At 41.3% G+C, this 15,482-nt stretch overlaps 1 protein-coding gene across 1 annotated transcript in view; it reads right to left on the reverse strand.

Annotated features, from left to right (window-relative positions):
* The window catches only part of c8b (complement component 8, beta polypeptide), a 97,910-nt gene that overhangs the window by 58,540 nt on the left and 23,888 nt on the right, over nucleotides 1-15,482 (reverse strand). Inside the window, exon 2 of the mRNA XM_066681280.1 lies at nucleotides 12,273-12,706. Within this exon, the coding sequence (XP_066537377.1) occupies nucleotides 12,273-12,339 (67 nt within the window). The 5' untranslated portion in view covers nucleotides 12,340-12,706. The remainder of the gene's footprint in view (nucleotides 1-12,272; nucleotides 12,707-15,482) is intronic.

The following is a 15,482-nucleotide window of genomic DNA, read 5'->3' on the forward strand; positions in this document are numbered from 1 at the left end:
TAAATTAATTGATTATTTACACTGAAAAAATCACTGGACGGTTTGGAATAAAAAAAAAAAAGATTGCAGTGGGAATATATTTACTACAGTAACACGGTATAAAAACTTGCATAAACTTTTTTATTTCAAATGATACCCACTGTTTTCACTTAAAGAAAACACACAATGTAATATTTTTCCCTAAAATTATAGCTTCAAAGTAATTATGATGCACTTTTAATAGAGAGAAAGGATCTGCTGTGTTTGCTACTCTGGGCTCAGCTGTGTAGAAACTGCACTATATGAAGGAGGGTAGCAAACCACACCCCTTCTCTCCCACATAGAGACACACAGCTCCAGGGACCTTGGGTTTTGGGTTCAATTCCCGCTCCGGGTGACTGTCTGTGAGGTGTTTGATGTGTTCTCCCCGTGTCAGCGTGGGTTTCCTCCGGGTGCTCCGGTTTCCTCCTACAGTCCAAAAACACAGGTGGACTGGTGACTCAAAAGTGTCCTACATGTTTCACAGCCATGAAGGCAGTAAGTAAATCGTCTCTCACATCCATCTCTAAATTTTATACTGCTTCAACTTCCTGTGACTGGTCTTAAAATCTGAGGCACCATCAAAAAGTGCTTCCACACTTCACACAAAGCAAAAAGTGGTTCAGTTTGATCCAGAACAAGACCACAACTTCTGGTCAGACCAAATTTTGGTTCTTTGTTCCGGACCGTAGTCCAAGGCACTTTTCACACATGCCATTTTGCTTCAAATGGAACTGGAAAGTCTGGACAAAACAAGGCATGTGTGAAAACATCCCAACCCTACAGTTCAGTAATACACAGTTCTCAGACTTTTCAGATTGTTAGCAATTATTTTCTAACAAATCATGTGTTAATAACAAATCTCTGAATTTCATTTACACTGATTTTAAAAATAATTGACTGATGTTTTTTTTTACCTTTTTAGAACATTAGTAGTTGGCTCATTACACTGAATCATACTTTATCATGTAGGGCACAAATAAATACAACAGACTAGGACTAGGCAATTAATTGAAAACTAATCAAAATTCAGAAATTCTAATTGACATAATCTTGTCTATTTCGATTATATCAATTATATTTATTCAGTTTTGTCCCCACTGTGTGTTCATGTACTGTCCCTTTAAAGCCACACTGCCAAGCTGTAGTCATGTGATTCTGCCCCTATCTGCCACATGGAAACAACCTTAATGCAGAGGCCAACCGAGTGACTCGAGCAGCTCGTACCAACGAAAAACACAGCGTCTGTGGTTTGGACGTGCTGTGTTTTGACTATAATTGATACGACACTGGACAAAATGAAGTCAAATGAAAACATGTCCCATATTTAAAAAATGTCCCATATTTAATACAGGAGCATATCTACAATACAAGCCTCGTCACTGAACTCAAAAATACAGAAACAAAATAATCGTTCATTATCTTAATCGTGGTAAAATGTACAATTAATCGTGATATTGATTTGCGCTCTTATCACCCAGCACTACAACATCTTGTTCTAATCAGCACAATTCTGTATGCAGGGAAAAAAATTAACTGAGTATGTGTAACAGCAGTTTGGAGATTGGAAATACATAAGTATTAGGATCAAGAAGCATGAACAGAGACTATCTGTGTCGACCATCTGGCTTTTGTGTGTGTGTGTGTGTGCGTGTGTGTGTGTGTATACACATTATACCATTCATACCAACATGTAGATGTAGCAAAAACAAATATTTGCAAACATACCACAGCTACAAAAGAATCACTGTGGAGATGATACCAGTATGTTTTAAATAATTGTTTCAGACATAATCTATCACAGTCCCACAATAAAATAAGATGCAAAGTCAAGTAAAGACGATTCAATATGTGTAATAACTGGCAGTCATATTTTTGATGTTAGATACACTGATGTGGTGTTTTTGTGCACAACTCCATGTGTCTGAGTCATCTTTCACATGGATTACTGGCAGAGAGCAACAGTTGCTATGGAGATGTCGGAAATTCAAGGATGAGAGGCAATGCCATTTATGGGCAAAGAAACCAGGGCACATGTACCTGGGTCTTCCCTTCAGATCTCTGCAGAGAGAAATCAAATCATGCACAAACTAAACAATATCAAAGCCTGTTAGTATCTGAAGGCTCCCGTGGGTTTTAAGTAGGGCGATATTCCTCTTCTGTGTTTGCACAATGAAGGTCAGACTTTCATGGATAAAGATGGATTCTCTTGGATATTCAGATATTGCACTACATCCATGTTCTCAATTCCTGTCACTAATTATGTAGCGCACTAAAAAGCAAGCCACATTCTAATGCTCTGATTTTGGCTGTCAATTTTATGTTCACATTTGCAGACACGTCCTATAAGTGAATGTAGCTATTTAAAATTTGCCTATAATAGATACAGACTTTCTGTTGTACTTGCAACCTATATTCGCTTTGTATTTCTATAGGGTTGAGGTCTGGGGACTGAGATGGCCATGAGAGGAGCTTTGGCCACATGTTTAGGGTCATTATCTTGCTGAAAGATAAGGTGACGTCCCATCTTCAGCTTTCGGACAGAGGCCACCAGATTCTGATTCAAAATGTCCTGATATTTCAAAGAGTTCATGATCCCATATATCCTTACAAGGTTCCCAGGTCCTATGGAGGAGAAACAGGCCCACAGCATCACCGATCCACCCCCATACTTAATAGTGGGCATGAGGTGTTGTTCTGCATACTCATCCTTGGTGTTACGCCAGACCCACTTAGAGTGTTTGTTGCTAAAAAGCTCTATCTTGGTCTCATCTGACCAAAGCACACGGTCCCAGTTAAACTCCCAGTACCGCTTGAAAAACTCCACCCGTTTACACTTATGAGTATAACTCAGAAAAGGCTTTCTCCGTGCATGCCTCCCAAACAGCTTGTTGGCATGTAGATAGCTCCTGATGGTTGTTTGGGAGACCTCGTAACCCCAAGATGCTACCATTTGATTCAATTCTCTTTCAGTGAACTTTGGAGAACTTTTTAATTCTCTTACCATCCTTCTCACTGTGCGTGGGGGCAAGATACACTGGCATCCTCTTCCAGGCTTTGTCACAGTTTGTCACAGTTCCAGATGTTTGGAAATTTTTGATGATTGCTCTGACTGTAAATAAGGGCATCTGCAGGTGAGTGGCTATTTTCTTGTAGCCATTGCCTGATTTATGAAGGTCGACACACATCTGTCTTACTTGAATAGTGGGTTCACTTGTCTTTCCCATGTTTAAGAGTGAGTAAGAGAAATAGGCCTCTATGTAAAGCCATATTTATACCCCAGGGAAACAGGAAGTGATGAATTACTAATTAAAGTTTCCTAGATAATTTGAGCCACTTTATACACTACAGTAGAAATGACATAAATGGTTCAAATACACTTATTTCCAAGAAATCATTAAGGGTGCCAATAATTGTGGAACAGGTCATTAAATGGGAAATAATTAGTTCTTAGTCAGGATTATTTTTTTCCACTTGAGTTGAAGGTTGCTTTTTGTCTAATTATTTAAGAGTGAGATTATGCTTCTGCAAAAAAAAAAAAAATAATTAATTTTAAGGCTTTTAACGCATTTTAACTAGGTGTGCCAATAATTATGGAGGGCGCTGTATACGATGAGAATACCTAATGTAAAGCTCTAGCTAGAGGGGTGCAGTGCCGCCAGCACTGGGTTGTGGAGCGTTTGAGCACAATCTCTGGAGCGATGGAGCTCTTCCAACATGTTTGGGTTGAGCGGGAGTAGCTTTAGTGATCCAGGACTTATCCTCTGATGTCAGGAGCCAAATTCATAAATCTTTATCAGATCTTCACAGAAATGTTCCAACATCTTGTCTGAAGACCCAGAACAGCAGTAACTGTTACTGTTACTGCAAATGGGGGACACATGACCTGTTAATACCCTTAATTTCATGTTGGATAAGGAGGTTTCCACCAATTTTGGCTATACAGTGTATTTTTTAGAGATGCGCCACAACCAATCCTAAATCTGTATCAGGTCGATATTAACATCATTACACATCCGATATCGGATAGAGAGGGCAGATCCACTTACTGATCCATATTCCAGCTTAAAGCTTGCACTGGACCATGAACCAGCCGTAACAACATAATGTAACAAGACACATCACTGGTCCATATTCCAGTCCACGTCTTACCATCAAACCATGGCTTCTTCAGTCTGTAACTGAGGCCATGTACAGAGGGCAAACTAACATTGTTGTATGAGTGTTGGTCTCCTGTCCACAAAAGAAATGTAGTTTTGCGTCCCTGAAAACAGAGGTCTTCGAAAATGCTCTTCAAGGGGGAGATTTTCAAAAATTCAGTGTCAGTCTCAGTCAGTGTTGTTGTATTTCATGGGTGAAACTGAGGTTTCAGCCTCATGGTGTACCCTCAAACACGAAAACAACAGAAATAATTATAAGATTAAAGTAAAATGAGCTCTTGTATTGGAATCGCAATCTGTATTGGCAGCGGTGAATTGGAATCAGACCAATTCAACAATATTAAACAATTAAACATTAAACAATATGGAAAATGTGTCTCTAGTACCTTCAGACTATTGTAATATCAAAAAGGCAATGTGCACAACAAAAGTAGTCGATTTGAGCAGTGGGTTTAGGCAGATCAATCACACTTTCTAATTATAAGATCAATAAAAACATGGGTCATCAATATCCACTGATATAAATGACCTACCAATATATCAGTCGCGCACTACTCAAGTGTCTAATCCGAGAGTAGTGTTTTGCTCGTCCTTATGGCTCTGAAATCTGTCATCAAACCCTTTAATGCATCTCAGCATGCCTCGAGCATCACTGCATCACGTACTCTCATTGCTGATGGGCGACAGGGATGAGGGGATACACCATTTCATATTCATCACCTCTGAAGGACATCTCTGAAGTAAGACAGTAATACATATCCCGGGCAAGTCTCTGCAGCAGGGGCTGATTATCATGCTCTTCATGTGCTCCGTCCAGACTGCCGCTGCTCCGCCGTGCACAGCCAAGTACCCACACAAGTAATAGCCCCTTCGCTTCACTCAAATCGATGTGCTTCCCTACAGCCATGCAATTCATTGCAGGGCCCAAGACAGCGGCTGTAAAATGGCCCAGATGGAGACAGGGCCAGGAGAAGCGGCTACAGGCAGATTTACTGCACACTAAAGTGCTGTTATTCATTAAAGAATTCAGCCAAGAATGAGAGAGGGAGAGAGAGACTTTTTCACTCTTGTAGTCAATTCAATCCTGTTTCAATCTCAGTGTGACCCAATGGCCATCTCAACCTAAGTCAGCATATCTCTACTCATTAGTCGAAATGTGGTGGGAGCAGTGGGATACATCTGAATATCCTGGCCTCCAGGTGTCCAGCACATGGCAGTTTTGAGCAAGTTCTCCTCTGTTTATTAACAACCCAAATGGATTGGAAATTTAAAAGTGATGGTCACGATTTTAGATAAAAAAAAATACACTTTCATGAAGTTCAGAGAATGTTTTCTCACCATTTGCTAGCTGTCCAGTCTGTTTGCATTCTGGAAAGAAGTCTGATGTGTTTATAAACAAAACCCCTTGTTAAAAACAAAGGGTCTCAGTCTGACATGCTAGGCTTTCTCTCTTTTTGCTCACAACATAAAAACTGCATCTGGCGGTGCATGAACAGTGGAGAGAGCTCCAAAGGTTAAAAAACATGAAAAGAGATGAGGATATTTCTTTATTCTTGCTCCATAGATGAATAATATTGATGTATTTTTGCTGTTTCAGATGACTTAAGGTGACTTAGGCATAAATAATACGTTTTAAAGCATGTTTTGTGTAACGTATAATTGTAATTCAAAATACAAACATTTACCCACTCTTTTGTCATTTTATGGTAACTGATGCATCATAAAAAAATACAACTGTCATTTTCCTACATTGTCTTTTTCCTTGATAGAACTCATAACAAATTCAGAGATAAATACATTCTTGCCATTTTCAAACTTATACATTTTTAGAATATTTTTGTTGAATAAAATCACAGTTGTCATTTTAATGCTACGCAACAGTTACCATAAAGTGACAAGAGAGTGGGAGAATATCCATCCATCCATCCATTTTCCACCACTTATCTGGGTCCGTGTCACGGGGGGAAGCAGTCGGAACAAAGAAACCTAGACCTCCATCTCCCCAGCCACCACTCCTCCTTCCAACTCCTCCGGGGGTATACCGAGGCGTTCCCAGGCCAGTCGAGACATGTAGTTTCTCCAGCGTGTTCTTGGTCTGCCCCGGGGCCTCCTCCCCGTTGGACATGCCCAGAACACCTCACCAGGAAGGCGTCCAGGAGGCATCCGGACCTTATACCCAAACAGCTCCTCTCGACGAGTCTTTCCCGGATGTCTGAGCTCCTAACCCTGTCTCTAAGGGAGAGTCCAGACACCCTGCGGAGAAAACTCATTTCAGCCGCTTGTACCCGCGATCTCGTTCTTTCGGTCACTACCCAAAGCTCGTGACCATAGGTGAGGGTTGGGACGTAGATTGAACGGTAAATCGAGAGCTTTGCTTTTCTGCTCAGCTCTCTCTTCACCACAACAGACCGGTACAGAGTCCGCATTACTGCTGACGTCGCACCGATCTGCCTGTCAATCTCCTGCTCCATATTTTCCTACCTTGTGAACAAGACCCCAGGGTATTTAAACTCCTCCACTTGAGGCAGGATCTCACTTCCAACCTGGAGAGAGCACTTCACCCTTTTCCAACTGAGTACCATGGACTCGGACTTGGAGGTGCTGATCCTCATCCCTACTACTTCACACTCGGCTGCAAACTGGTCCAGCAAGAGCTGGAAGTTTCGGCTTGATGAAGCCAACAAGATCACATCATCCGCAAAAAGCAAACATGGAATCTGAGACCACCAAACCGGACACCTTCCGCCATTTGGCTAGGCCGGAGATATTCTGTCCAGAAAAATTATGAACAGAACCGGTGACAACGGGCAGCCCTGACGGAGTCTAACTCCGACTGGTTTCCTTACTGCCAGCCATACGAACCAGACTTCTGCTCTGTTTATACAGGGACTGGATGGCTCGTAGCAAAGAGCCCAGTACCCCATACTCCCAGTGCACCCCCCACAGAATATCCTGAGGGACACGGATGCCTTCCTGAATGCCTTCTCCAGATCCACAAAACACATGTAGACTGGTTGAGCAAACTCCCACGCACCCTCCAGGATCCTAGCGAGGATAAAGAGCTGGTCCAGTGGGAGAATATATTAATTTAGATTTATATACGTTTTATATACATAGTCAAACAGCTCCAGGTGACTGTCTGTGAGGAGTTGGTGTGTTCTCCCTGTGTCCGCGTGGGTTTCCTCCAGGTGCTCCGGTTTCTTCCCACGGTCCAAAAACACACGTTGGTAGGTGGATTGGATACTCAAAAGTGTCTGAGTATGTATGAGTGTGTGTCGCCCTGTGAAGGACTGGTGCCCGCTCCAGGGTATGTTCCCACCTTGAGCCCAGTGATTCCGGGTAGGCTTCGGACCCACGTGACCCTGAACTGGATAAGCAGTTACAAGACAATGAAAAAAAAAAAAAAACAATGAATGATATACAAATAACATTTGTACACAGTACAAGCTGTGTGTGTACAATTAGCATTTGTGTCCACAATAAGAACAGCTTATAGTAGAGGTTTTCTATATTTTGGATATTTTCCATAATTACATTACAGATATACATTAGTGTTCACTTGGGATGTTCATTCTGCCAAAGAACACATTTTTATAGTATATGGAAATAATTATTTTAACCACATGTTGGCAAATAAGACTGAAAAAAATGAATGTAGAACTATAGGCTTACGTTTTAGGCTTTATTAATAATATTAGCACATCAACATTCAGCAGCACATAGAGGAATATCATTAAAATCAAGCAAAAAACAATGCATATCGGTCCAATTTAGTGCTGGATGAGTAACGCTAGATAAGAAGCTGCATCTTCAGTTGAGCTAATCAGCTAATGCTACAGTTAACCAGTTGGATGCTGATGAGGACTTATCTAATGAGAGAACTCAAGCTGACAGCTTCTCAAAAACCATGTTTTCATCAAGAATAGTTTGAAAAAAATGTAAAGAAACAAGAGTCAAACAAGTTTCATGCTGTTGAAGTATGCATCACCATTATGGCAGGGAGTTTGTTTCCTTTTGCTGGCATGAATTTTCATGGCAGGTGAACAAAAGAAACTTAACTTCTGTTTTTCGTGTGCATATTCATGAGGCGCATGCAAAGCAGGAAGATTTTTCTGCAAAGAATCTGTTTTTACTGTGGGCAGTTCAATGAATGAGTGTAAAACGTTGTTATGCGCAATCCTGTATCAAACAGTAAACTTCTGTTATCACCCATATCCTTTGGTGTTTGTGAGAGGTTTTGATTTTTTGGGGAGTAGGGGGTGGGTTGAGGGCCAGGTCCAGGGGTACCACCCTCAAATGAGTTTTTGCAACTTGGGATGTCTGCCATAGATTAATGAAACAGGCAAAGTTGAAGCACTGGTGTCTCTGACAGCAGTGCTAAAACCAGTATATTCTATTTGATACGTGCCCATTCTATTGGTGTTTCAGCCTGAGAAACCTCCTTCTATCCAATCAAATTGCAGTCCAAACTGACTGGGTTGCCAGGTACAAACAATAGTTTACACAAGCATAGTGCCCTGTAGCCATGAAGTGACCAAGCGAACAGAGATAATGTTAGATTTTACTGGAACAAAAAGCATGTGTCCTTCTAAAAAGCTCCATGACTAGAGACTGTGAAAAGGGGTAAGGACTTGAAAGGGGTAAGGACTGTGTTTTGCGTGTTTCATACCAAGATGGTGGTGTCTTACCCTGCTCCAAATATTAGATTGTGCTGTTTCTGCGTTGCTGAGCCCAGAGTAGCAATGACCGAGACTCTATTCTCCATATTACAGGTCAGCAAAACATCACAATGATTTGAAGTTGTAAATTTAAGGTAAAAATATTAGTGTTCCTTTACTGCATTGTATAGGGAGCTCTCAAGTGGCTCAATAGTCTAACTGTTGTCCCTAACACGGGCACTGGTTTGATCTCCATTGATGTTTCAGAGACTAATAGAGCACAACTGGCTTCATTCTCTCTAAATGAGAAGGATGGCCCTAATTCTCTCCTATCACTCCCATCAAAATGTGCTTAATGCAGGTGTCTGTTAGGTGCATAACAGATCTGAGCAGTTTGTATTCTACTTCAAGCATTTTCATTCATTCACATATTCATTCATTGTCTGTAACTGCTTATCCAGTTCAGTTTCTGACTTGCCAATCCACCTACCAACATGTGTTTTTGGACTGTAGGAGGAAATCGAAGCACCTGGAGGAAACCCACGTAGACACGGGGAGAACACACCAACTTCCTCACAGACAGTCACCCGGAGCAGGTCCCTGGAGCTGTGTGACTGCAACACTACCTGCTGCGCAACTGTGCTGCCCCTCAAGCATTTTCAGCAGACAAAAAAAAAATATATATATATATATATATATACACAATTCACCCATTACAGCCAAGTCATGTTCTACAGCATGAACATTTTCTCAAGAGGCTGCCACATGAGATAAGAGACCAATACATTTCTGGTATCTGGAAAACTCATCACAGGCTTGTTGCACATCACAACAAGCTATACATCACACACACGCACACAGTATGATCACTGGATTTGGAACACCTATGTTGTGTCTACTTATTGTCCATTTAATCAGCTCCACTGACCATACAGGAGCATTTTGTAGTTTTACAATTACAGACTGTGTCTGTCTGTTTCTCTGCATACATTCTTATCACCATTCAACCCTGCTTTTTAATGATCCCCAACAGAGCTGTTATGTTTTGGATGGTGGATCATTCAGGGACACTGACGTGGTGGTGGTGAGTTACGCTATGACTGGTTCAGACACAGCAGTGCTAAACGGTGTCCACCCACTGTCCACTCTACCATGTCTACCGTGTACAGGTCAGTTGAGGCTATTCTAATCTCTGGTACCACGTTGGTGGAACGAGCTTCCAAGCACTATCAGAGCAACAGAAACCCTCTCTGCATTCAAGAAATCATTGAAAACCCAGCTCTTCCGAGAGTATCTTTTGCACTGAATGTCTTTCTTTAATGCACTTATTACTTCCTGGCATATTGCACTTAATGTAAGGTACTTTGTATAATTTGTGCTGTAGTTCGAATGTTAGATCCTCTTTTGTAAGTCGCTTTGGATAAAAGCGTCTGCCAAATGCATAAATGTAAATGTAAATGTAAATGTAAATGTGTACCATGTCATACACACATACCTTGTTGTGCCACCTTGTAGATGTAAAGTCTGTTGCTGCACAGTTTGTGTTGGTTGTCCTCTAGTCCTTCATCATAGTACACAGGATGCTGTTGGCTGGATATTTTTGGTTGGTGGACTATTCTAATCCAATCATACCAGCACAACACACACTAACACAACACCACCACCACGTCAGTGTCACTGCAGCGCTGAGAATGATCTACCAGCTGAATTATACATGCTCTGCATTTGTGGGGGGTCCTCACCATTGAAGAGGAGGGTGAAATGGGGGTATAAATGTATGCAGAGTAGGGCTGGTTCATATCGTATCTTTCGTAAAACTATTTAAAAAATATTCTAACATGTTAACTTAACAACGTCATGCAATTAGCCTTAATATGACATATGTTCTTCTATGAAATTACAATGAAATAAAACTTTATAATAAATATTTTTATTTACAGTAATCCCTCGCTACTTTGCAGTTCATCTTTCGCGGATTTTTTCAAGGGGGCTTTTTTATTATTTACATGTATTAGACTAGGCCTGTAGGTGACAAAATATGTCCATCCATCCATTATTTGTAACCGCTTATCCAATTTAGGGTCGCGGGGGGTCCAGAGCCTACCTGGAATCATCGGGCGCAAGGCGGGAATACACTCTGGAGGGGACGCCAGTCCTTCACAGGGCAACACAGACACATTCACTCACACACACGGACACTTTCAAGTCGCCAATCCACCTGCAACGTGTGTTTTTGGACTGTGGGAGGAAACCGGAGCACCCGGAGGAAACCCACACGGACACGGGGAGAACACACCAACTCCTCACAGACAGTCACCCGGAGCGGGAATCGAACCCACAACCTCCAGGCCCCTGGAGCTGTGTGACTGCGACACTACCTGCTGCGCCACCGTGCCGCCCACAAAATATGTCATTTACAAGTATTTCTTACGTACCGTACATGTAATGTTGATGTCCACATCCGAGTGAAATTTACTTACGCTAAATCACAGCTTAGGAATGACTCTATTAAAGAAACTGTTAGGATATCACATGTAGTTCCAGCTGAAAAACATTATAGAATGACTGTATAATGCAAAGGGTGGGTTGTTAACAGTAACAGGGAGGGTTTTAAAAGTCCAAATACTCATTAAATACATAAAAAAATATCTTTCCTCTACTTCGCAGAAATTCGTTTTTCACGGGTGATCTTGGAACGCATCCCCCGTGAAAAACGAGGGATCACTGTAATACTTTTAATATATATTACATATATTTAATATAATTATTATTAATATAACCTTTTTGTTGCAATAGTGTGTTCTTAAAATTAATAAAAGTATTTTTCATTGTTTCGTCATATCGCCAAGGATATCGTTATCGTGAAAATACCCTAAAATATCGTGATATTATTTCAGGGTCATCGCCCACCTCTAATGCAGAGAAACAGACAGACCGCAGTCTGTAATTGTAGAACTACAAAGTGCTCCTTTATGGTCAGTGGAGATAATTACATGGACAATGAGAGTAGATACAGGGTAAGTGTCTCTAATCCAGTGATCCAACACAGTCAACCAGAAAAGTCACAAAGTCAAGCTTGCAGCTGAAGCTTTGATACAATCATACACTAAAGTTTGAAAACACATGGTGAACTGCATTTCTTTCCATTTTAATGATAAAAAATAGATATTATTTAGGGTTATTTTCACAAAGTGAAAAAACAAAAAAAAACAAAAAAAAAACATCTGGCTACATTTGTTGTTGTATGTGCCACAGGGTGATTTTCACTGTAAAGAATGCATTATTTTCAGAAAACCAATTTTTACCAGGTCTGCCAACTAGCTTCTCAACAAATCTCATGACACATCCCCCCAGACCTAGGCAAATAACAAGTGTGCAATGCACAAAAAATGTTATTAACCATTGAGAGCAATATGAGAATCCAAACAGCCCTAACCTTTTCTCCTGGACTCCCGTTTCACGCTGGCTTTGACGCTTGCTTGTGTTTCTGCCTCTGTCGACATCCTCCTGAGTCCTGATTTTTCTCAAGTGCATGGAGCTTGTCCTGCATGGATTAGTCCCTGGGGCTGTGTGTTCGCTCCTACATCCCGTGCTGCTGCTCCAATGTTCTCAGCCTGAGGTTCAACAGATGAAAAGGAGGGATCCTTATCAGGGACCCAGTGCAGTCAGTGGCAGTCCCCTGCTTCAATCCCCCAGAGTGGACTGTGGGTAGTGCAGTCGGCTGCTATCTTTGGCCACTGTTTTACTCTTCACACCAGTCTGACTGGATTTCCCTGATGGCCTTTAGTTCAGGTCCAGTGGCTCCCACCTTGTCATGGAAAGGAACCCGGGCGCTGACTCATACGCCATCTCAACACCTCTGTTTAGACACTGCGAACAAACAGAAAGATGACAAAGTACATTTCGTTATGAAAAATAACATCTCTTCATCTGGGGTCAGACTGAACCTGAAGCTCTAGAATGACTCATTAGCTTTGAATGTACATTATTTATGGCTGTTATTTGTTTCTGTAAAATCAAGTCATACACATCTACCTATTTTTACTCCTATTATTTCAGCATCTGCATGAACTGGATGAGTTGAGCAGACAGAACAAAGCATGCCTACCCATAGTAAAGAAAATCAAACAAGAGATGCCCTTAATGTCCCTCCAGTTTCTCATAGACAACAAAGAGATCTGATGGAAAGACTAAGGAGTATTTAGCTAAATGGTGCATTTACCCTGCAGTTCATCTGCTCAATACCAAACCAGAAATTGACACATTAGCCATATCTATAATCCATAATCCCATTACATTTCTATTGTGTCCTGGGGGAATTTTCACTTTTACTTGAGGTCCTCTGTAGATTTATTTCCTACTGAATCAACCATGTCTGTGTTTTTCCCTGATGTCCTTGGAGAAAATTACAGGCTGAAACCTATTGTTTTTCACTAAACTCAGCGGCCGTCTCATAAATGCAATCCTGTCTGTATGCAAATCTCTGCACCTTAACAGGCTGATATCAACTCACGTTATATAAAATAGTGTTTTGGCACTGCTGCACACCATATTTAGCCTCTGAGTTTGTGTTTCCATAGATTTTCCCAGAAACAATTTTGCAGCAATATGAATACCAAGTTCCTGAAGCAGTAGCCTCACATTTCCAGATACTCCAGGGAGAGTCTGGAACCTTTCGTCACTTGACGTGACCAAGATCCACCTACTACTGCAGTAAAAGAAAATTGACTGATGCAAAAAAGGACCAATCACAAGTCTGCTTAGAGGTGTAGAAGGAGGCAGATATGTCAGAATGCAACCGGCAGAATCCTGACCGTGAGGCAGACTTAAGGGTCACGGTGGATCCGGAGCCTACCCGGAATCATTGGGTGCAAGGCAGGAACACACCCTGGAGGTGGTGCCAGTCCTTCACAGGGCAACACGCACACACACACACACAAACAAACACACATTCACTTACACATACATGTCTTTTTGGAGTGTGGGAGGAAATTGGAGCACCCGGAGGAAACGCATGTAGATGTTAAACAGCATATCTCAAAATATTATCAATTTCTCAGTCTTTCATTATGGAATTATAATTTTCAAATTACAAGTATGTCAAAAAAAAGTAGATAGCTTTTGTTTTACAGTGATAAAAATGGCTAATGTCAATGTTTCCAACTTCTCTGCCTGCTTTGACAGCCCTACATGAAATTTACTTCATATCTTATGCACATATTTTGGAAAACTGAATCCTGTGAAAGGAAGTTCATTCTGGCATGTAGAAAATGGCACAGCGTTTACTGCACAACTCCAGAGTCTCGTGTTTACCTGGGGGCAAAAAGCTCAAAAGCTTTCCTAAAATAAACCTTTTTTAATATGTGCACTTCCACTGCTCATACCATTTAATGTAGTGCTGTGGTAAAAAAACTGTGACAGAACAAGCTTAGTTAGTTCTTGTTGCAATACACAGAAAGTGTAGTTATTAGAGCACTGTAAACAAATCCTACAGCTGCAATTACGGATCATTCTGTTCTACTCAATTTTTCAATTGGGTTTAAATTCCTGCAGCCATTTCTGTGTGAATTGTGATGTGTTCTGGGTGATTATTTTGCTGAAAGGTCAGCTCAAGGACAAGTTTCAGACTTCTGACAGAGACAGATTTTAGGCAGAGTATCCTGGAATTAAGGGGATTTTATTGTGGGTTTTCACATGCAAAAAAAATGATTTTCACTAATTAATCTATCCACATTATAATTCATGGTAACACACTCCTTCTCATCTGACCTTCGCATCTGATCAAGTTAATCAAGATCTTCAAGAGTATCTGAGCAGCTTTAAACATCAGCTGACCTGTTTACTATCAAAGCAGTTCATACTCTGTGTGTAATGTCCCTCGAGGAATGCAGTTTAGCCCCCCAAAAAGCTCCAGTTATCAGCACATAGGTAAAATCTACATGGGTTTAATTTCTGAGGTGAAGCATTAACACGTGGTAGAAAGACAGCAGCAACAGAGCTCCAGTTGTGCATGGGTGACTACAGCAGTAAATCCCATCTGAGCAGAGGCATATGTCCCCCATCTCCAGACCTACAAAGACCACCAACGAGGCATTCAAACATCAATGGAGAGGCTTTCTCTGCTCGCTGCTGTGGAGCTGTTGTAATGTAATTTTCATTAGTGCAGAGGCTCCCTGTGTTCAACGGAAGAATGATTTAATGCGATGTATGACTGCTCTTCAAACCGGTGCTAACTAGGTCAGCATGGCGCTCAATCTGCTGTGTGTTTTAACAGCTCCAGTGTTTCCGTTGATTTGGGTCAGAGCTAACGAGTGCCTTCCCACTCCCTTCCGTGTGTGTTCCCATTTTTCCCTTTTATTTCTTTTTTTCCCCTTTCTTTTCCGACTGAATCCGCTTTTGAGTTGCCTGTCAAAGACCTAAAAAAAATCGGATATTGTTTGTTTACACAATCACATATGCCTTTCTCCATCTAATTAAGGAGGCTAAAGTCAAGGAAAAGGGAGGTGGGGGGTTCCAAATTTATTTCTAGAGGGATATACTTGCATTAGAAAAGCACAACCCTTCCGAACTGTCTGTCAAAATACCACCGCGAGCAGAGTGTGATAACATAATGACAGCTGCTTTCACTCTGTGTGCGGGAGAGGTT

Source organism: Hoplias malabaricus, chromosome 9, assembly GCF_029633855.1.
Source record: "Hoplias malabaricus isolate fHopMal1 chromosome 9, fHopMal1.hap1, whole genome shotgun sequence".
Taxonomy (NCBI): Eukaryota; Metazoa; Chordata; class Actinopteri; order Characiformes; family Erythrinidae; genus Hoplias; species Hoplias malabaricus.